General features: G+C 41.3%; 2 protein-coding genes across 6 annotated transcripts in view; one reads left to right on the plus strand and one right to left on the minus strand.

Moving 5' to 3' along the window:
* Nucleotides 1-553: 553 nt before the first annotated feature.
* LOC132214222 (cytochrome c oxidase assembly protein COX15 homolog) lies at nucleotides 554-15,863 on the minus strand. Of its 2 annotated transcripts, XM_059661031.1 has the most exons (9): nucleotides 15,653-15,863; nucleotides 13,471-13,661; nucleotides 11,812-11,934; nucleotides 11,344-11,530; nucleotides 7,626-7,793; nucleotides 5,554-5,635; nucleotides 3,563-3,717; nucleotides 2,161-2,274; nucleotides 554-1,194 (listed from the first exon to the last, which is right to left on the minus strand). In XM_059661031.1, the coding sequence occupies exons 1-9, from the start codon at nucleotides 15,740-15,742 to the stop codon at nucleotides 1,063-1,065; spliced, it is 1,242 nt and encodes a 413-aa protein (XP_059517014.1). In that variant the 5' UTR covers nucleotides 15,743-15,863; the 3' UTR covers nucleotides 554-1,062. The 2 variants fall into 2 exon arrangements, with proteins under 2 accessions (XP_059517014.1, XP_059517015.1); XM_059661032.1 differs by lacking the exon at nucleotides 13,471-13,661 and having other exon boundaries at nucleotides 15,653-15,790.
* Nucleotides 2,237-23,589, plus strand: part of CUTC (cutC copper transporter) — a 37,448-nt gene continuing 16,095 nt past the window's right edge. Inside the window, exons 1-3 of one of the 4 annotated variants that reach the window (XM_059661037.1) lie at nucleotides 2,237-2,365; nucleotides 19,320-19,391; nucleotides 23,308-23,367. In XM_059661037.1, coding sequence (XP_059517020.1) covers nucleotides 19,340-19,391; nucleotides 23,308-23,367 — 112 coding nt within the window. In that variant the 5' untranslated portion in view covers nucleotides 2,237-2,365; nucleotides 19,320-19,339. Of the gene's footprint in view, nucleotides 2,366-15,887; nucleotides 16,075-16,144; nucleotides 16,284-19,319; nucleotides 19,392-23,307; nucleotides 23,368-23,589 lie in introns of those variants that run through there. The other 3 variants (XM_059661035.1, XM_059661036.1, XM_059661038.1) reach the window with 3 other exon arrangements.

The raw sequence follows: 23,589 nt of genomic DNA on the forward strand, positions 1-23,589 counted from the left end.
AATACTGTTAAATCATTGTTGAGCAAACTGTGCAATGCATATTAGAGGGGAGGGCATTCTCCCTTATGCCGGGACATGGATATATGTGTTACCTATGCCAATATATAACCCACCATTCATTCCAGGGCCAGAAGGAAGGATTACTGAAGATAAACTGGTTATCTTAATATTCTGATCATCGGTGTTGGTCTTTGCAACCAGCATCACTTTAAAGCAGTAGCTAAATTGTTATCCCTGTCATATGGATAGCATTTGTCACTGTTACGTTAAAGACAGAAATATTCTGGGTTAAGAAAAGCAAGTGTTTTAAAAACTGACAGAATTGTTGAGGGACCTTTGAAAACATTATGATAAATTCATTTAATCTTGTAGGTATGTGATGACTTGTTTTGGAAGAGGTGCCTGGGTCATCAATCTTTAATCATTTTCTATTCATTCATGCAATATTTGGTATGTGTCCGATGCTGGGAATAATGCAAACCTAAAAATAATTCAGATAATCTCCATTCACCAGGATTGTGGCATAATAATTATATAGCTTAATGCAACCAGATCTGTTTTTCCAAACTTATTCATCTTTAATAAAATGAAAATGAAGTAAAGTATCTGAAATTTGAACTTAATTCATTCGTTGCTCCTTTGTTGGAGGGAACTATAGAAGCGTTAGCATATGGTTCTTTGGATAGGGTCATAATGCCCTCTGGTGACTATTATTAACTAAGGACAACCTTAGTGTGGGGATCAGGAGAAATGCTATGGGAACCTACCCCGGTGACTCTAGTTCCCTTTTTAAAATAATTCTGTCTAGAAGAGGTGATATCCCATTAATAGGATCAACGTGAAAAACAACAGATTTAAAAAGGAACGGTTACTGTAATCATACCTAATGACATTCTTGACCCAGTGACTTCCAGAAACAGGCAAAGAGTTTTTAAAAACCTGACCGATCTGGAAACCATTTGATATGCCAAGTTCATTCTCTTAGCAAAATCCAAGTTCTTGTGCTCTAATGAGCTCTCAAAAGCAGTTTCAGTCCTACGCAGCTGATTGATCCTTTTAGAATTATTTTGGGATTCTTCGGAGTTCGTTCATGAGCCAAAGGGCAACACTGAGCAAAGCCAAGGAGCCCGACTGGTGAGTAGCAGCCAAAGGAGTTGGAACGTACATTAGCAGAGTGCTAATGCCCAAGCCCACCTGTTAGAGAGGAAACCAGGCAGTAAGTAAAGCAGCAACCACAAATTCAGAGCTGAAACACCAGCATCGACAGCCACATACACAGACCTCTCTCTCTTCTCCCATCAGAGCATTAAAAATATATTTTTAATTTCATAAGTAAGGATATTTACAATGAAGTAAATTCAAACAAAACAGAAAACCTTAAAATTTCCCTTAATTATCCTTCACCCTATCCCAGTTCCCCTCACCAAAGATAGTCACTGTTACCAGTTTCTACACACTTGTACTTTTATATAAATGTTTTTTTAGAAAAACATAGTTTTGTACTTTCAAAAAATACATTGTTCTGTCCCTTGCTTTTTTTCACTTAATATATGTCTTAAGAGCTTACTATTTTAAACTGTTATGTAATATCCCACAGTATACATTTACCATAGTTGTCTAACTACTTGGGTTGGTTTCCAATTTTTCACCATTGCAGCAATTCTATAATGAATTTCCTTACAGATGTAGCTCTGTGCATTAGAATATCTCTAGGGCAGGCACTAATAAGTCAATTTGCTGGGCCATGGGATTATATATTTAACATTTTAAAAGATATTGCCAAACTGCCCTCTGAAAAATACCATATAAACTCGTGCTCTCACTAAGAATGTATGAAGGTATCTATTTTCTTATACCTGTGCCAATACCTGATTCTTTTTCTTTCTCCCCTCCCCACCCCCAATCTGACAAGCACAAAATGGCAGGAATTGTTTTAATTTGCTCCTCTGTGATCATGAGTGAGACTAAACAGCTTTTTGTATTTATTGGTCATTCATCATTCCTCTTATGAGAATTGTGTATTGATATCCTTATTTTATCTTCTGGGTATTAATCTTCTAGTCTATTTTAAGTATTGAAAATATTTTCTCTTAGCCTGTTACCTTTCCTTTTTAACCTTGTTTTGGGGACACCCTCAGGCCAAAAAGAAGTGGTTTATACCTGTGTATATGCCAAAGCCAGCAGAGTCGCTGCTGCCATCTTGGTCCTGCGAGGAAGGGGAATTCTCCGGGACAGGAAGTAGAGCGCTGTAATGGCAGTAACTGATGTGATTCCCTGCGAGGGGGAAAGAGTCTCATCAAGCGCCAGTGGGAAGCGCCCACCCTCCTGATTCCCGCTCACCTTCCATGTATCTCCTCCAGAACCAGTGAGTAACTACCAGGCACCTCCCTGTCCCAGGCAGGGAGCCCCCTGCAGTTCCACCCCTGGTTTCTGCTCCTAAGTCTCCTTCCCACCCCTCTCCTGGCCACTTAAATGCAGGTGTGCCCCAGGTGCCACCTAACGTTTCTGCACCTATCCCTTTATACACACTCTCTCTCGGTGATCTTATCCACCTTCCACTGTGGTGCCCCCAGGCATGGCGCTCACATTTTAAATCATTCTTTGCACTCTTATCTCTAATTTTACACCTACAGTAATCTTGTATTTTTAAAGCAGGGCTGACCCCAGCCCATGAGGGTTATTATTTTCCTGAGCAGTGAGTAGAGGAGGTGGTGGTGGTGCCATCCGAGTCCTCTGGACTTCTCTGTGTGGATGTATTGTATCCTCTCACACTCAACATACCTCCATCCGTTGACATATCCCATGTCTAACTCAGCACTCATTCCAATAGCCTTATTTTTGTTGGTCATGTTTTAAGCATGCCCCCAAAGAAACTTTGGAATCTTCCTTTATCTTTCCTCGCCTTCCTTTCTACAGCAATATTCTATTCCTTACAACCTCTCTCAGTTTCATCATTCTTCTTAAACCCACTCCCACCATGAAGCCTTGAACCCCATCACTCTCACTCTCACCTGCATTACTGCAGTAGCACTGCTGCTTCTCACTGGTCTCCTTGTTGCTCATCTTCAATTTATCATGCCAGAGTACCAGACCAATCTTAACATGACCCATAGCAGGCCCTAAGTAAATATTACTTAAATTAAACAAAAAGTACATGATGCTCTTGGCTCCTTGGGGGGGTTCTGGTTCAGCTCTGACAGCTATGTGATCAGCATCCACTGTCTTCACACTCTCTTCTCTACTCAGCCTTTTATCTGCTAAAATGACTTTCCTATGTGTGTGCAGGATTCAGGGAGGTTATCATTTGCTAGATGGTAAAAAGCAGATTCAAACTTTAAGAAGCTGGCAGTATCCTGAAAGCCAGAAATTGGCTGGGAGGGTGTGTGGGTAATTAGGAGAAAAACAGCACATTAGAAAACTGATACTCAGTATCCTCTTTAAAAAAAAAAAAGGAAATCTGGTGCCCACTCTATCCTCTCCCTGTTGTAATCAGTGCTTCAAACACCCCAAAACCTGTGAGGCTCCCTGTGCTTAGTAGCCAGTAACCACCAGCCAGACTTACCAGAATCCGGTGATCAAACTGCACCATAGTAGGGTTCTCAAAAACATTCCTCAGGATGGGAGAGAAGGTGAAAAGGTCTTCTGGGATCCAAGATTCTCCCATCTTGGGGAAGGAGTTGTAAACAAGCCCAGCATCCAGTCCTGCCACAAAAGCCCCTGTATGCCAAGGTCAATGGTATTTATTAAAATGAGAGAAAGAGGAGGCCAAATACTATTCTGACATAGAATAAGTTTATCTGGAGAGGGTTAATGGGGGAAAAAAGGGACATATGTAATACTTTCAATAATAAAGATTAAAAAAGAAAAAGTTCATTATCCCGGAGTTAGATAAAAGGAAGTGCCTTATATAAGTGTTTACAGTAGGGGTTCTCAAACAGGGAATATACATCACAGTCACCACGAGAGCTTAAAAGAAAAACAACCATAGCCTCACTTGCTCCCACCCCAAGATTCTGGCATGCCTCCCCTGGAGAGACATGCTCCTTTGAGAAAATTCCTTAGTGATTTCCCCCCACTGAGAACTACTGATCTATTCTGAAAGAGTTCTTCCCCCAGATATCTGCATAATTTACTCACCTTATCAAAAAGATCTCCCCAATGATCCCATAAAGACGGCACTTCCCCACCCTACCGCTATTCCATAAAGTACTTTATTTCTCTCCACAGCACTGAACACTATCTGACATACTGTTTTTGTTTATCTCTTCCCCAAGTGCTCAAAAAAATGTTTATTAAATGAATAAAGAAATGGAAAAAAACACACACACACGCTTATAAACTAAATCCTGGATATGTTACTGGCTACTAAGCACATAAACAGGGTATTCGTGACTTATTATTATCAAATTATTTTGATTCCATTATTTATGATCAAAGAGGATTCAGGGATGTTTAGATCATGTCCTTGATCTGTAAATGCCATTTATCAAATCAAAATTCATTTTCTTCCACCATGAAAAGGGAGGGGAGGGTTGGGGAGATCACTGGTTTGATGGTTTTATTTTAAAGCAGTGCTGTCTAATGGAACTTCATGGGATGATGGCAATGTGCTATATCTGCCATCCACTATAACAGCTGCTAAGCCACATGTGGCTACTGAGCTCTTGAAATGTGGCTTATGTGACTGAGGAACTAACCCTTAATTCTACTTAATTTTAAACAATTTAAATAGTCACATGAGACTAGTGGTTATTGTATTGGATAACACATTTGACAATGAGAGAGGAGGTGTGATTTAAAGAATGAGAAAGATCTGCGTTGGCCTCTTTGCCCCAATGAACTCCCTACCTTAGACCACCTTGAGGGAAGGTCTTTTGTCTGACCCATCTTGTTATATGTGTAATAATAATAATGTTTACAGAATAATAATAGCTAATACTTATGTAGTTTTTGCCACATGCCAGGTACTGTTGTAAGCACTTCACATATTCTACTCATTATTATCATCATCCCCATTTCACAGATGAGGTCACTGAGTACGAGAGAGTCTAAAGCTCACCCAAGGTCACTGAGTTCACAGGTGGTAAAGCCAGGATTTGAGCCCTAACCGGTTTGGCTCAGTGGATAGAGTGTTGGCCTTCGGACTGAAGGGTCCCAGGTTCGATTCCGGTCAAGGGCATGTACCTTGCTTGCGGGCACATCCCCAGTAGGGGGTTTGCAGGAGGCAGCTGATCAATGTTTCTCTCTCATTGATGTTTCTAGTTCTCTATCCCTCTCCCTTCCTCTCTGTAAAAAATCAATAAAATATATTTTTTTAAAAAGCCAGGATCTGAGTCTAGGCAGTGTGGATCCAGGCAGCTGCTCAATAATTTTGTTTAACTGACTTACACAGGATTTTTGGAAGGGAGGAAAGAACAGAAACAGAGGGTAAAGATGGTGGGTATGAGAAAGGCAGGTGTGAAAAGGAAATACGAAGTTACAGGAAGAAAGGGAAAAGCATTAGGCAGGAGACCTGAGAGTGGAATGAAAATGGGCCATCTTGAAGAGTCCTACCTGACAGAGCTGTAAGGAACACTAGGCCTGTTGTTCCATGAGCAAATCGTCTCAACCACAGGAGCTGACGGGTTTCAGGCAACTAAATAAAAAAATCACTCAAGTTAACAGTTCTGCAGGAACTACAAGAGGCAGCAAAGATCTCCAAGGCCAAAGCCAAGTGACAATTTGAGGTCAGATATTCTCTGACCCCTAAACGAGGTTAGGGACTCCCAGCAGATATTCTCTTCTGACACACATCATGTTTTATTAAATTTATACATTTACCACCTGTCTTCTCTGCTATCCTGTAAGTTCTGTGAAGGCAGGAACTGCCATCTGTCTTATTACAGTAGCCCTAGCCCAAGGCTTGGCATTAGGTGCTCAGTACGTATCTATTTCATAACTGCATGATTTGCATTGTTCAGGTGGGCAGGGAGGATGCTTCACCATGGTTAAAATGATGTGGCTTAAAATATAGGACTGGATTTTCATCTTGTGTGTGATATTTAATGCTTACCAAATATAATCAGAATCAAAAGTGCATAAAATGCCTAGAGTGGAGATTCTGGCATTTAATGCCTATAGTGGAGATTCTTGTGTTTTTGGAAAAGTCAAAATTTATTTTTGCTATAGCCAACTTTTGATACCAATCAGTGAGTCAGCAAATATTTATGAAGAACTTTATAAACACGTAACCATAAAGATACAGAAAGGTGAAGTCAGAGTGCTGCCCTCAAATGCTTTGCAATCTAGTACGTGAAGAATGAGGTATCATTACTGAGATTTTTGTAGCATGATGTCAGGGCTGTCAAATAGAACTTCTACAATGACAGACATGTTCTAGTATCTGTGCTGCCCCCAATAAGTGGATAATGAGATCTTAAACCGAGGTTAGAGCAACTTAAAATTAAATAAAACGTTAATTTTATTTAAAGGTGAAGTAAATAAGTTTGTTTAAAGTTAATTTTATTTAATATTAATTAACTAATTAAAATTTAAATAGCCACATGTAGCTAGTGAGCTACTGTGTTGGACAGCATCTCCAACTATATGTGTGACTATCTCAAATCCTTTCTGTAATTAGTGGAATATAAATAAATTTTAAAAAGAGAAAAACAATTCATTGATAATTAAAAAGTCAGTAGAGACTGTTGGCAATGAGTGTGTATGTAAGTGTGTGGTGGATATGTAGAGAGGTAGGTTGGGAAGCCAGACAAGAACTGAAAGGAAAGAATGGGTTGTCAGGATGTACAGCTATCAATATAGGCAATTGATTTTAGAAATTTGGCTTTGAAAGCCAGGAGAACAGGAATTTTTCAGATGTGGATTTGTCTACTGTACCAATGTTTCAACTCCATCTGGCTTCCCTGTGGAATGACTGAAAGTGAACACTCCCGTCCTTGTTGGGATCCAGGCCACTGGCTCCAAGTACCTACTGGATGATTCTACTTAAAAGATCTATTGACATCTAAAACCTACTCCATGAACAGGTTATCCAGGTCAACCATGTCTTCAATACCTAAAATACTGTTCATTAAAAAAAAAAAAACAAAACTAGAAAAAACTTTAATCGGCCTACTGAGAAAATACGTGTGGCAAGGTCACTAAGTTTACTGTACTATTCCGCCTGATGAATGGCAGGTCTCCGTCTAAAGAACAAACAGCCCACGATGGCTCTTGTGCACCACCACGGGCCAGCACTCGCTCTTGTTCTAGCCTCCTTGCCTCGCCATTCCTACCCCTCCAGAGCGGCTGGGATATCTCTTATTGTTGGTACTCCGTCCCACTTCTTCTAAAATTCACGTTTTCACCTTTTCCAATAGGCAATGCTGACAAAATACTCCTCTCTTATACTATTTCTCCTTTGAATGAGTTGCTCCAGCTCAAAATAACTGCACATTTTACTCTGCAGTCTCGAAGCTCTCCAGTCCCAAAGTTTAATGTTCCTCTAAGCTTTGGTTTTATCTGGTTGCTGGTAAACTGGTAGATGTCACCAAGCGAGTATGTACATTTTGACATAACTTCCTAGTAGAACCGGAATTACCTGTCAGCCGTGTGTAGAACTGGCAACAATATGGACTGACTTTTACCTGGTGCTGAGGAAGCAGCAGCGAGAGCGAAGTCCACAAGCTGGCGCAATAAAGAACCAGGGCTGATCCCAGGTGGGCAGCAAGGCGGTACTGACTGACCCGAGGGATGTCATGAGAATCTGGTTTTTCTTCTAATCCACTTTTCACCATGTACCATCCCAACAGGCCCTAGAACCAAAAAGGGAAGAGGCAAAGAAAGCAAAGTTGAAACTGTCTATTCAACTTTACCTTCGGGGAAAGTGAGTTATCGATTATCAGGCATACTCCCTACCTGACACTTCCTTTCCATGCCCCTCCCAAGTCCTCTGCATCTCAGGAATCATGACTTAACCACATTTCCACATACAGCACCATAAATATTTAACTGCTGATTAGATTATCATTTTATTGAAGTATAGGTCAAATATAGAAAAGCATACAAAAGCTTATCTGTGGGCAAAACCTTACATATACTTGATATGATTTAACATTATGTGAACCACTGAAATATGAGAATACAAAGACAGCTGTTTCTATAAAAACCAGATTAAATGTTTTGGAAAGCTTGAGAAAGCTTAAAAACAACTACTATCAAGTTAGGTGGGAATAGAAAATTGTAAAAGCTTTGTGGGGGTAAAAATCGGTAAGGCTTTGCAGTCAGATTGCTTTGCACTTAAGAGAAATGAAAAATAAAATGGTAGTTTATGGGGGTGTAAGAGATCTGAGCTTGAACTCCAATCAGAGGACTAAAAAACAGGCCTTGGCTCTTCATCCTATATAACAAAAGCCCAGCGACCAAATGGCAGACCAACCAGACGACCACGGCCCCTCGCCTGGCTAGCCCTGTCCCTGAGCGGGCCCCCCCACCCCAATGGGGGCAGGGCCAGCCGGCAAACCGCCTGCGGCCCCTTGCCCCAGCCAGCCCCCAACACCCCTAATCACTGCCTGGCTCCCTGGTGCATGAACATTTAGTGAAAGCACAAGAAAATAATCAGTCCCTTCTGTCCCCAACCAGTCTCCAGAGGGCTGTGCTAATACTGCAGCCAAGGTGTGGAATTCTCCCTCCACAGCCCGCGGCCCCAGGAGACCTTCCAAGTTAGCCAAAAAGGCGACCAGGAGACCTTCCAAGTTAGCCAAAAAGGCGACCTAAGCATTAACGGGATGGCGGCCCTTTGCTGAGCAATGTAGAGAGGCTGGGTGGGGATTTTGTGAAAATGCGGTGCCTTGCAGATTAGGTGAACTTTCAATCTCTCTTTAAAAGGGACGGCAAAGAGGACCCACAGGCTGCCAGAAGCAACAGCAAAGGGTAGGCACATTCAAAAACAGAAAAACTTTTAAACAGACATGAAGATCATATTGGGAAACTGAGGGCAGAGCACCAGGAAGATGCAAAAATCATTAAAGGGCCAATATCCATCTTGATATACGTTTGCAAACAACACATAAACAACTTCATCTCATGGCATGTGAAATGCAAAACAGTTCTGTTGTGGGTTTTCTTTTGGCATCCTTAAAGTATAATTAGATCCAGCTGGGGGAAAGCTATAGCTTCCATCATTAGACCCCATGGCTGGCCCTGCCCAATGGGCTCCCATCGGGGTGGGCCAGCCGGACCCCACCAGTGCACAAATTCGTGCACCGGGCCTCTAGTTTTAAAATAAAGGTAATGAAAGTACATGTTTAAAAGTTAAGGTATGTATTATTATTCTATGATTCCCTGCTTTTACTAACTTTTTCAAGTAACCCAAGCAAGTGTCAGTTCCAATCATATAAATACTAGAGGCCTGATGCACAAAATTCATACAAGAGCAGGCCTTCCTTCCCCTGGCTGCCGGCACCGGCTTCCCTCTGGCACCCGGGACTTGGGCTTCCCTCTGGCACCCGGGACTTGGGCTTCCCTCTGGCACCCGGGACTTGGGCTTCCCTCCAGCTGCTGGCCTGGGCTTCCCTTGCAGAGGTAAGCCCTGCCCACCCACCGCAGCCTGCCAGTAGGTGGCCTGAGCCTCCCTCTGCAGGGCGATCATGGGGCAATGGCTGGGTCCCTGACCAATTGCATTGCACCCGCCTGGGCTGGCCTGGTGCCAGTGGGTGTCATAGCGTGGTCCCGGATGGTTGTTCTGCTGTTCGGCCGTTCGGTCGATTTGCATATTACGCTTTTATTATATAGGCTAGCCCTGTCACCCCCACCCTGCCAGGACAATAGAATAATGTCAAAAGGTGGAATTCTCCCACCTCTTCTAAATATATGCTCCTTGGGAAATCTTTTTTGGGCATTTCTTCCCCCTTTATGACTACCCTGGATGTCCTATCTTAATTTCTTCTGCACAGAACATTGGAAGATGAAGTATAGAGTGTGATTTGCTAGCCCTCACTTTCTTTTTTCCATACCCTATTTGCCATCTACAATTTTCTGCTTCTCTTAGAGTCTGTCCTTAGTGACATTTTTTTTCCATTTTTAAATAAATTTTCATTTTGTTTTACCCTCCCTCCCCTAGTTTCTTTCTCTCTAAAATATATTTTTATTGATTTCAGAGAGGAAGGGAGAGGGAGTGAGACAGAAACATCAATGATGAGAATCATTGATTGGCTGCCTCCTGCACGTCCCACATTGGGATCAAGCCCACAATCCGGGCATGTGCCATGACTGGGAATTGAACCATGACTTCCTGGTTCACAGGTTGATGCTCAACCACGGAGCCAAGCCAGCCAGGCATTCCCCTCTCCCCTAGTTTCCATTAGACTTTTATTAATGTCTAATTCCTTATTATTTGCTTCTATTGCCTATATTACATCTCTTCCAACTTCCACATTTCCTTCTATTTGGACCATAATTTCACCATTTCCACATTAAATTAACCAACTCACTTCCTCCTGATCAAATTTTGATATTTCTTTGATGTTTTGATACTCTCCCTTAGGCCCTATATACTTTGACCCAAATACTCATGCCTTTTCTAATAACCCTTTTCTTGGCTCTCAGCCTCAGAGTCATTCAATGAACTTTTCCTACCATTTATAGTATACAGTACTTTAATACCTCTCAGCTACATCTATATTTTAAAATCTCTCATCCCACAAATTGTTTCTCTTTTGGAATTTTCTTTTTTGCTTCTACAGCCATTCTACCATAGGGATCCCCGTTCCGCACAGATAGAAAAAGGGAAGAGATGAGAATCCAGGAGAGCCATGGTGGGAAAGAAACTCTAATTCTTGTGACACAAAAATATATTTGAGTGCTTACTGATTCCAGGCACTAACCTAAGTTTTTTTTTTTTTTTAATTTATTGATTTTTTTACAGAGAGGAAGGGGAAGGGATAGAAAGTCAGAAACATGGATGAGAGAGAAACATCCATCAGCCGCCTCCTGCACAACCCCCACTGGGGATGTGCCCACAACCAAGGTACATGCCCTTGACCGGAATCGAACCTGGGACCCTTCAGTCCGCAGGCCGACACTCTATCCACTGAGCCAAACGGGTCACGGCTAACCTAAGTTCTTTATATGCATGATCTCATTTAATATTCATGCAACCTAAACAGTAGATACTATTATTATCCCTATTTACAGGCAAGGGAAGCATAGCCTACAGAGGTTAGAACTTGCCTACTACGTGGTAGAGCTGGGCCTTAAAGCCAGGCATGCTATACTAAAATCCACACGCTCACCTATTCTGTTAAAAATGCCAACCAGGAAGCTCTTGGGAACATCTCTTGTTTCCCAAACTTGAATAAGTCTCACCTGGAAGCATACTAAACCACAGAGGGCAAGAACACGTCCTTTCATGTTGTGGCTGAGCCAGCCCTTTCTCCAAAAGTAGGCAGCAGGCAGGATGTATGCGAGGCCTACAAGCCGACCCCACATGCGGTGTGAGTACTCCATGTACCAGATGAACTTGAATTCCGCCAGCGTCATATCATGATTTAAGCTGGGTGAAAAGGGAAGTAAAAAAATAAGCAAGAGGAAACATCCGTCTCAATTTTATTTCCCAACGAATGCAGGAACTTTTTCAGTCCTGATGCTTGATAGGTCTACCCTCCTCCTCATCAGTGACCTCAGGATCACTCTGGAATTGGAGGTTTAGCGTAGGAAGCTCACTAAACAGAGCCAAATACCAAGAAATAATGGGATCTAATCTTCTGACAGATTTAAATGAGCAAGAGACTGAGTGGATCTCATGGGACATTTACCTGATTTTATAATACTTACATTTTAAATTCTGGAAATTGCTGGTATTTTTGGAATTCTGCTTCCCATTCCTCTTGGCTTGTAGGTGGCTTCATCTCCTTTATTAAATGCCAATCTACCATTGAGAGGCCAGACTCTGTCAATCTTAGGAAAGGAAAGAAATGAGAGAGAGAGAGAGAGAGAGAGAGAGAGAGAGAGAGAGAGAGAGAGAGAGAGAGAATGCTCAATGATGGATTACTCATAATAGTTTATGAAAACAAGTGGATCTAAATAAAGGTAAACGTTTCATTGTTTCCTGACACCTTTCTCTTCTCTTACTGCTTAGAATTTTGACAGAAACTGCAAAATCTACCCTTAGACCAAGGAAATTTGCCCTAAATGCATAACCAAGGAAAAGAGATTTGATATAGGGATAACACACTTTAGGTTCTTGAGTAAATTTAAAGACAACAAAATTCAAATTTGTCAGTTCTCGTAACAGCCTATATAACACATTCAGTATTTGAAATAAGAGCACCGGGAATGTGGAGAAAATTTGAGAACACATAATTAAAACCAAAGGTATTTTCACCAAAAGGAGTTAGTGTAAGTAAAAGGCTGATTTTAGGCTTGAGGCAGGAAATGCACAAGAAGAGCCTGGAATATTTTATCCAGAAAGCAAGGACTCAAAGGTTACCAGGGTCCTGTCAAAACGACTCCGGAGCCAATTTGAGAGGTTCTCACTGACTACGGATGGGACAATTTGAGCAAAACATCACTGCAATGGATTGAAACATACCAAGTATGTTTAAACCTATGAGCTCATAGGATACTTAAAAACTCACACTTTATTGTTTACCTTTGGAGGGTACATGAGAACCAATTTATTATTTTGAAAATTGGTAAATAAAGGGAAAGAATCAAGTATTTACCCTACTTTTCCTATATACAATGTACCTTAGGATAACCCAATTGTTGATGAGGGAAAGTTTCTCTTTAGAGCTGAGCTACTAGAATATTACAATTTAAACTCTAATGAAATAATGGATCTGGGCAATGATCACCAATGGTGGTTGGCATCTCTAATAGACACTAAATATTTGTAAATGTTATAATCACCTATGAAGTACTTTGCCCCCTGTCCCAACCTGAAGCTAATCAAGCAATAACCAGTTTACAGGAAATACCGGGGACAATGGGACTTGTTAGCCACCACCACCATTGTATGCAATCAGAAAAATCCAGACTGGGAAACTCTATAGGACAGATGATTTGGGTTTCTTCAATAAAAACTGCCAATGGGGGGTGGGGGTGGTGAGCGGGAAAGAGGAGGTACAAAGAGACCGAAGAGGCATATGAACTAATTTAGACGTATCAAACTTATTTGGGTTTAATTCAAACTAACTGTATACAAAATTTTGAGACAAATTTGAACTCTGATTATAGGGGGAAATAGACACAATGTACAGCTAACAATTAAGATCTAAACCAGTCTTTATGAAGTGCTCCTTTTAAATAAACCCTAAACTGTTCTATGTCAGGGCAAGCTATCAGTCACATTCCCTCTTTAGGCCTCAGTTTCTGCATTTGTCAAATGAAGGAGCTAGACTACATGATTCCTGGGGTCCTTTCCCCCTTGGTCATCCTGTACCTCTACTGACGACCCAAACAGCTGACAACTGCTATGAGCAAATTACTCACCTAGTTACTCCACCAAGAATAACTGCTCCAGCCACTGTTCCACTGCAGACCAGGAGCCATCGGCCCACCACCCGCTCAGCAGCCTTTGAAGGAAGGGACACTGTACCCCTTCCAGATTGTAAAGCTACTTCAGAGATGGTGCTGTACTGCCCTGGCCTCAAGGGGATCCTGATCCCACAGCTGCAACCACACTAAGGATCAAGACAGATAAATTACAACTGGAGAGAGGGAAAGACCTCACTTCACTGCTACTCACCCTAGTCCCACTGTGCTGTGCAGCATCTCCACTGCTGCTGCCCCGGTAAATCATCTCTTCACTGGATTACTGTATCCACCTTCCTACTAGTTTTCCTGCCTGTAGTCTTGGCCTCATTCCAATCCATTGCCACACTACAGGAACCTTCTGATCTCTGCATACTTCCCCCAGACTTAACTCTACACCTAGACATGGGTTCTTTTATTTCTTCTGTGGATCTTTAAATAAGACTTCTGGGACACCCTTGTTCCCTGATAGAAAATACAGGCAGCCTGGCCAGTGCGGCTCCGTCGCTGAGCATCAACCTATGAACCAGGAATTCCCAGTCAGGGAACATGCTTGGAATGTGGGCTTGATGCCCAGCAGGGGGCGTGCAGGAGGCAGCAGATCAATGATTCTCTCTCATCATTGATGTTTCTACCTCCCTTCCTCTCTGCAATCAATTAATATATATGTATATATGAAAATATGGGCATACCTCGTTTTATTGTGCTTCAATTTTTGCGCTTTGCAGATATTGCGTTTATTTTACAAACTGAAGGTTTGTGGCAACCCTGCATTGAACAAATTGAAAACTTCCCAGAAAGGAGTCACCATTCTAGATGCCATTTAGAACATTTGTGATTCACAGAAAGAGGTGAAAATATCAGTATTTTGGAGTCTGGAAATTGACTCCAACCCTCATGGATGACATTGAGGGGCTCAAGTCTTCCGTGGGAGAAATAACCACAGATGTAGAAACAGCAAGAGAACTAGAATTAGAACTGAAGCCTGGAGTGTGACTCAACTGCTGTAACCTCATGGTAAAACTTGAACAAACGAGAAATTGCTCCTTTTGGAGAAGGAGAAAAAGTGGTTCCTTGAGAGGGAATCTACTCTTGGTGAAGATACTGTGAAGACTGTTGAAATGGCAACAAAGGACTTAGAATATTACATAAACTTAGTGCTAAAGCAGTGGCAGGGTTTGAGTGGATTGACTCCAATTTTGAAAGAAGTTCCACTGTGGGTAGAATGCTATCACACAGCATCCCATGCTACAGAGAAATCATCCTCATGAAAGGAAGTCCATCAATGTAGGAAACTTCATTGTTACCTTATTTTAAATAATTGCTACAGCCACCCCAACCTTCACCATCAACAAATATCAAGGCAAGACCCTCCACAAGCAAAAAGATGACGACTCACTTACGGCTCAGATGATGGTCGCCAGTTTTTAGCAGGAAGGTATTTCTAAATTAAGGAATGGGCATTGAATTTTTAGACATACTGTCACTGCACACTAAACAGACGACAGTATAATGAAGATATAACTTTTATATGCACTGGGAAACCCAAAAATTCATGTAACTCGCTTCTGTGACATTCGCTTTATTGCAAGGGTCTGGAACTGAACCTACATTGCCTCCGAGGTGTGCCTGTAATGCCCACTGCAGACCTCAGTTGGGAAGCCACCTCCTCTGGTTGATATTTTCACCTCTTTCCTCTGGGAAGTGTTCCCAGGCTATCCTAGGTCCGCAACAGGTCGCTCTCAGCACACTTTAGGTTCCTCCCCGTCTCCCACTAAACTACGAGCTGTGGGACAACCGGGTCTGGTCCCTTCTCTCCTGCTTCCTTTGTTTCAAACACAGGTCCCTTACCCAACAAACCTTCATAAACGAATTATAAATAAATACACTTATACATAAATACACTTATGTATTAATTATTGTTGTCATCCCCATTTTTAGAGATGAGGAAACTGAGGCACAGGAAGGTTACCTAACGTGGCTAGTAACTAACACACAGCTAGTAAGTGGCAGGTCCAGTGCGGAACGCAGGGGCTCCGGAAACAAGGAACCGCGCCTTGAACTCTAAGGAGCTACGGAAACGTGATGTGGGTCATCTACCGTCTTTCTCCCCGTGTCCGCTTCCGCTGCGGTGCGGTACCTGCATTCGAGGTGCCGCCCTGGGACCCAGGAGTCGGAGACACGGGCCCCCCATCAAGGCCTTCAAGGGCGGAAGGAGTAATCGCTGCATATTGAGGACGGGGCCCGGCCGCCACCTCCACACCCCGGCGCTCGGAGGTCTCTCCTCTCTGCCTCGGGGAAGAAGCACTTCCGAGTCACACTAGGCGCGCTCCTCCTCCCGAGACAGCGGGGGTGAGCAGTGACTGCGCCTGCGCCGGGGACTTGGCGTTCGCGGGGGCTGCTGGGGCGTGGACGTCAGGGGCGCGCGGAGGCGCGCGCAGAGGTGGGAACGAGCTTCCCTGGTCGCGCGCACCAAAACCCGGATCCAAGTGGAAACCGTAGCCTGGCGAGGGAGGACCGTGTGGAGGATGAAGAGGCAGAGGACGCCGTCCGGGAAGGCCGGTGCGGAAAGGGGCGGGGCGGGGAGGGGACGGCCCCCCTCGCTGCCGGGAGCGGGCGGGCCTGCGGGGGTTTCTGATCGGCCAGTGGATTGATCGCGATTTCCCTCGGGGTCCCCTGCGCGACGGGTTCTGCCATTCCGGCTGTCCACACGTGGGAAGGGGTGCCTGCGAAGGGCGTGCAGTGAGAGCGGCCCGGCTCTGGAGCCAGAGGTGTGGGTTCGAATCCCGGGGCCCCCGTGTATCGTGCGATTGTCTTCAAGTTGGTTAACTTCTCCGAGCCTCACGTTTCGCGTCGCCACTCGAGCATCGCTGTGAGCCCAGCGCCTACCCTGTGCTGACCACTCCATCACCTGCGGCTGCTGCAGCGGCGGAGCGGGTTCTCCGGAGCCACGCAGCCACCAGGGGCAGAGCTGGCGGCCCCGAGTCCCGCCTTCCTCCTGTCGCCCAGGGTAGGAGGCGTGGCAGGTGCTGGGGTTTGGCAGACCCCTCCGTGAATTGCGGGTTCCTCCAAACCAGCGGTCCTCGGATCCCCTTTCCCGCCTAAAAATTATTGAGGACCTCAGAGACCGTTTTTATACAGGTTAAATCTATTGATACTGACTGTATTTAAAATTAAAACAAAGTTTTAAAATACTTTTTAACTAGAAAATAACCGTAATAAACCCATTACATGTTAACGCAAATAACATTTTCCCCCCCGAAGAGCTCTTTTCCTCAACAAACAAAATGGAATAGTGCCGATGTCTTGTGTTTTTGCAGACCTCTTGACTATCAGGCTTAATGGAATTCTCATGCCTGTGTTCTTATACCTGCTTCTGCGTTCAGTCTGACATGTCAGGTAGCCTCCCCAAAACTCCACTTTGTGAAAAAATGAAAGTGCAAAAGGCAAATAAAATTTTAATATCATGCAATTTTTCACTGCACAGACCCTGAAAGGATCATGGAAGATTCTAAGATCCCGAAGGCCCCCAGAGCTAACTGACCTACTGCACTTTGAGAACTGCTCCAAACAAATACCTTTTTCTTTGATCCCCATAAGAACTTTGCTTTGCCTTACTCTGCCTTCTGTCATAGCCTTGTGTGTGCATCCCCACCCTCTCCTAGCCAAGGCCCTTTCTTGCACGAGGCAAACGGTACCCCTGCAGCATTGTCCAGTTAGATTGGCCTGACAGCTGGTCCGGGTGGCTATCAGGAAACTCATAGAATTAATGCAGCTCTGTGGGTTAAGAGCACAGGGTGGCGCTTCACTCTTTCACAGTTTGAGACCGATAGTCTTCTTCTAAATAAATGAGACAGTTGCAACTTGATCTTAGCAGATGATATGTTTTTCTTTTTTTAAAATATGTTTGTTTTTGTTTCTTTATTTCAGGGAAGGAGAGAGAGAGAGAGAGAAACATCAATGATGAGAGAGAATCATGATGGGCTGCCTCCCGCCCACCCCCCCACTGGGGACCGAGCCCGTAACCCAGGCATGTGCCCTGACCTGGTTCATAGGTGGATCGATGCTCAACTACTGAGCCACTCCAGCCAGGCTAGATTTTTGTTTTTTAAATTAAAAATTGCTTTTAAAAAAATGATAAAAGCAATATTGGGTAGAAGAAAAATCAAGCAATGTAGGAAAGTAAAAACATAGTAAAGGCATTCCAAATCCCAGCACCTAGTTATAGTCATTATCAGCATGTGGTAACCATTCTTTCAGATATTGCATGAAGTATGCATTCAGAATTCTTAATTTTTAAAAATTATGTGTTTAGCTTACAGAACAAAACGCAAAACTCTATTTTCATCATACTTTTTAGTGTAGATATGTGACTTTTTATGAATTTGTAATTATTCAGACGTTAGTAAATGTTTGCTTGACTGTTGTGGACCGTGGTAGACACTGTGCTTACTGTGGGTGATAATAAAGATTTCTCACATAAAGACCTTACTTAGGCCCTGGCCAGGTAGCTTAGCTCATTAGAGCACCCTCACAATATGCCAAGGTTGTGGGTTCGATCCCTAGGCAGGGCACATACAAGAATCAATCAATGAATGCATGAATAAGTGGAATAACAGATTGATGTTTCTCTTTCTTTCCCTCTCTCCCCTCCCCCCTCCTCCCTGTCTAAAATCAATAAGTAAGTTAAAAAATAACCTTTGTGGGGAAAAAGACCTTATTTGTGAACTTTAGATCAAGTAAGAGTGATCAGACACTTATCTACATAAATAATAACAGATAGAAAATCGTGTCTTGAAGAGATACAGTTAGTGTTTTAAAGAAGAACATATAACTTATAAAGAATTATATGAGTTCAGCCCTGACCAGTTTGGCTCAGTGGATAGACAGTCGGCCTGCAGACTGAAGGGTCCCAGGTTCGATTCCAGTCAAGGGCATGTACCTTGGTTTCCGGCACATCCCCAGTAGGGGGTGTGCAGGAGGCAGCTGATTGATGTTTCTAACTCTCTATCCCTCTCCCTTCCTCTCTGTAAAAAATCAATAAAAATATATATTTTTAAAAAAGCTGTATGAGTTCAAAAAAGGGAGATACAATTTCCTACTTTGGGAGACAGGAAGTATGGAAATATGGTTTGACATGAGTCTTGGAAGAGTTTAGCAGTCAAAGATGGAATTGGGAGGACTTTGTGGATTGAGGAGATGGCATAAGCAAGAGCAGGAGTGAGGATTAGGGACAACTGGAGGCATATGAAGAAAATACCTTTTAGTTAATGATACTAGTACTTTTTGCACACTTGGTAGTACCACTTTACATGATTTATCTTCACTACTCTGTGGTAGGTACTAAAATCTACTCTGTTGTACAGACAACTTAGACTAAGTAATTTTTCTAAAATCATACAAGTTTGGAGGGGGCCAGGATTTGAGGTCCATCCTAGCACTTAAACATATATTCCTTGTAAAGAAGTTTAAACATATTCTGCAGGCACTCATTGAGAAGCATTGAAAGAATCTGGACCTGGAATGTGATGATGAGGTCTGTGTTTTAGGAAGATTAATTCGGCATTCAGTAAATATTGTTTTCAGTATAATTTTTTATATGTTAGTGTTCTTATTTCATAGTCCAAAGACATCAGTTTTATAATTAACATGATATTTTATTGTATTCATGGCCCCTTATATACTTATACACTTTACTATATTGGACATTTGAATTTTGTCAGCAAAATACGTATAAAATGATAGTGGTAGATGGGTCTGGATAAATAGTCCCATCATGGCATTGCATTGTTTTTCATGTATTTTAGGAACAGCAAATGGATTTCTCATGGAAGTGTGTGTTGATTCAGTGGAGTCGGCTGTAAATGCAGAAAGAGGAGGTAAGAAAAATTAGAGAATGAATGACAGTTTTCAGTCCTTTTTTAAAAAATACGTTTATTTATTTATTTTTAGAGAGAGAGGAAGGGAGAGGAATAGAGATAGAAACATCGATGCGAGAAAAACATCATCAATTGGTTGCCTCCTGCATGTGCCCAACTGGGGATTAAACCTGCAACTTGGTCATGTGCCCTGACCGGGAATTGAACCAGTGACCTCTTGGATCATGGGTCAACACTCAACCACTGAGCCACACCAACCGGGCTACAGTCCTTTTAAGAGTCTGAAAATGAATCCTGTGAACTGACCTTGGGAGCCTTTGTGATTAGGAAGGTTTCTATTAATTCTTTTGAAAACAACTAAAAAACCTGGAAAATTATGATTTTTTAGTCTTACTCCCTAGTAGTTTACATTTTGAGTTAGTGTCCACAATAGTGCTTACTCATCAACTTCATCTTTTTTTATTGAACTTAACAAAGATTTAATTTTTTCAAATTAATTGATTTAAAGATGATTTTAGAGATTTGTTACCATTTTTATTATTAGGACTTCTAGCTTATCTTTTTTTTTTTTTTTTTTTTTTTTACATTATTTTTACCTTAAGATTTCTTTTGCACTGTGAACTGCTTTAATAAGGAAGCATCTCAGGATCAGGAAATTTTTTAGTTTTTTATTATGGAAAACTTCAAACATATATAACAATAGAGAAAATAGTATAATGAATCCGCATGTACCCATTACTTTGCTTCTCTCATTTTCAGTACATGACCAATCTTTCATCTCTTTTGAGTGTTGGAGGGTGGTGGTGGTGTCTACAAACTTTTTTGTAAAGAGCAACATAGTTTATATTTTCAACTTTGCTGGCCACATTTGGTCTTTGTTGCATCTTTTTTTAAAAAATATTTTTTAATTTATTTATTTGGGTTTTTTTTTTAGAGAGAGAGAGATCAATTTGTCGTTTCACTTATTTATGCATTCATTAATTGATTTTTGTATGTGCCCTGAGTAAGGATCCAACCTGCAACGTTGGTATACCCAGACGATGCTCTAACCAACTGACTTACCAGGCCAGGACTGCATCATCTTTGTTTTTAAATATAATCCTTTGAGTCTGACCTGGGTGGCTCAGTGGTTGAGCATCGACCTATGAACTAGGAGGTCACAGTTTGATTCCCAGTCAGGGCACATGTCCAGGTTGCGGGCTCAATCCCCAGTGCAAGCCGTGCAGGAGGCAGCCAATCAGTAATTATCTCTCTGATCATTGATGTGTCTATCTCTCTCTCCCTCTTCCTTCCTCTCTGAAATCAATAAAAATATATATTTAAAACATATTCTTTGAAAATGTAAAAACCATTCTTAATTTGGCAATAAAAAACAATGAAGTACTGGTACATGCTGCAGCACAGATGAATTTTAAAAGATTATTATAAGTGGGAAAACAAATAGTAAAAATAATACCATGTAGCATATGATTCCACTTTTATGAAATGTCCAGAATAAGCGAATTTATGGAGACAGAAGTAGATTAGTGGTTGCCTAAGACTGAGGAACATGGAGAGAGAGGAAAGTGACTGCTAACAGGTGGGAGTTTTTTTAGGGGTGGGATTAAAAATGTGGTAAGATTGATTATGGTAATGGTTGCAAAACTTTGTGAGTATGCTAAAAACCATTGAATTATATACTTTAAATGGGTGCATTGTATGGTATGTGAATTATATGTCAATAAAGATGTTATTTTTTTTTAACTTTTTCCACTTGCAGGCCATAACAGAAATAAACTGTGGACCTTTGGCCTGTGAGCCATAGTAGTTTGCTGACCCCTGATCTATATAACTACCTTCCCTCCTCCACCCTTAGATTATTCTGGAGCAAATATCAGACATCATGTCATGTCATCCTCAAATAATTTAGTATGTATCTTTAAAAGGACAATTTTAAAAAATAATAACCTTAGTATCACTAACATGTCTTAAAACAGTTTCTTAATGTCATCAAAAATACCCAGTTAGTTTTCAGATTTCTCCTATTAGCTCATACAGTTTTGTTTTGTTTTACAGTTCTTTGAGTCAAGATCCAAACATTTTATTTGTTATGTCTTTTGTCTATTTCAGTGTTTCTCTTCTTTAATTCTTTTTTCCCCTTGTAGTTTGTTAATGAAACTGTGGTTTTCATCTTTTAGAATATTTTTGCTGACTGTATATTTAGTATCATTTAATATGTTCCTCAGACTCTTACGTTTCCTGTAAAATTATGTTTAACCCGGAGGCTTAATCAAATTCAGATCTGAGTTTCTTATAAGCACTTTACAGATAACATTGCTATACTACTCTCTGTTACATCAATTAAGAGGATAACATCTTAGTTTCTTCTATTTTGTGATATTAAGATTGATCAATGGATTCAGATATTGTCAGCTTAATCGATTCTTTATAAGGTTGCTTGTTAACTTTCATCTAATAATTTTAGCAGGGTTTGCAGAATGGTACAGTATTAAGGTTAGCATTTGTTTACATTTTATTAGTGGTATACTTCTGTAAAGAAGATTTTCCCTCATCATCTGTTTGGGTATACAAGAAAGGCAGAATAAATACTTGCTTCTTTTCCCTTATTTACTGATTTTTGAGATAATGAGTTTGTTCTCTATTCTTCAGTGAATTTTTTTATCATTATAAACTTAGATTTAGACATATTTGATGTATTTTAACACACTGTAGTTATTCTTTTGTTGATGCTCAAAAGGTCCCATCTTTGGCTGGTAGGGAGTAGCCTTTTCAAACTAGTTCCTGAGATCTTTTGACATAACCCATAGTCTGATAGTTCTTTAGCTTTCAGTATTTTCCTATTCTTGAGATTACCTTGAGTTAAGCTATTTAAATTAACTATGCTTTTTTAAAGCTTAGAATAATAAAGACTCTCTTGGAAAACATTGTTATTTTCTTATTAGTGAAGAGTCCAGAGTTCCACTATGGTCAATCTAGAAACTTCTTCTTTTTTTAAAAACATATATTTCTATTGATTTCATAGAGGAAGGGAGAGGGAGAGGGAGAGAGATAGAAACATCAATGATGAGAGTCATTGATTGGCTGCCTCCTGCACACCCCCTAATGGGGATTTAGCCTGCAACCAGGCATGTGCCCTTGACCGGAACTGAGTCCGGGACCCTTCAGTCCGCAGGCTGATGCTCTATCCACTAAGCCAAACCAGCTAATGCTAGAAACTTCTTTATTCTAAGTCTCTTTCATGTACATGGAGAGACAACACTGTAATACAAAATTTTAAGAGACCTAGTTTAACTTGAGTTAACACTTAAAGTTGACTACCAGTAACATAATGTGAGTTGGAGAATATAGGTGGAATTAAAAATAGACTTTTACTTTAGTTTTATAATTTGATTTCTCTATTTCTAACACTTTTTGTTCTATATTTGGAAAAAATACTAAGTTTGCTATTTAATAAGAGTTTATTTTGGGCAGTAATTTTTGAGCAATGCTTTGTTTTAAAATTCTTTGCAGGGGTCCTCAAACTACGGCCCGCGGGCCACATGCAAATACAAATATTGTATTTGTTCCCATTTTGTTTTTTTACTTCAAAATAAGATATGTGCAGTGTGCATAGGAATTTGTTCATAGTTTTTTTTTAAAACTATAGTCCGGCCCTCCAACGGTCTGAGGGACAGTGAACTGGCCCCCTGTTTAAAAAGTTTGAGGACCCCTGGTTTAAAATATTACATATAGTATTACATATGTCTCCTTTTCCCCCCATTGACCTCTCCCCTGCCACCTCCCCCCCCCCCCCATGCCCTTACCTCCCTAGTGCCTGTTTCCATTGGTTAAGCTTATATGCATGCATACAAGTCCTTTGGTGCCTTTAAAAGTATTTTTTAATTTTCAAAAAAAAATTTTTTTTTTTTAATCACAGGTGCTAGTCGGATTGAATTATGTTCTGGCTTATTGGAAGGAGGAACCACACCCAGCATGGGTAAGTGTCCATTTTTTGGATTCCTGGAGACAATTGATAATTTGTTTCATGGGAATCCTTTACAATGTTACTAACATGTTAACTATGCTATGGATATTGTATTAGTTAGATATGCCTATGGTTGTAAATAAACTTGTCTATCAAAGATGTGATCAAGTCGATTTTTTAGACATTAAAAAGTTGAGATGTAGGTAGTTGCTCTTAATATTAGTTCAGTTGCTG

The sequence above is a fragment of the Myotis daubentonii genome, chromosome 13 (genome assembly GCF_963259705.1).
Source record: "Myotis daubentonii chromosome 13, mMyoDau2.1, whole genome shotgun sequence".
NCBI lineage: Eukaryota > Metazoa > Chordata > Mammalia > Chiroptera > Vespertilionidae > Myotis > Myotis daubentonii.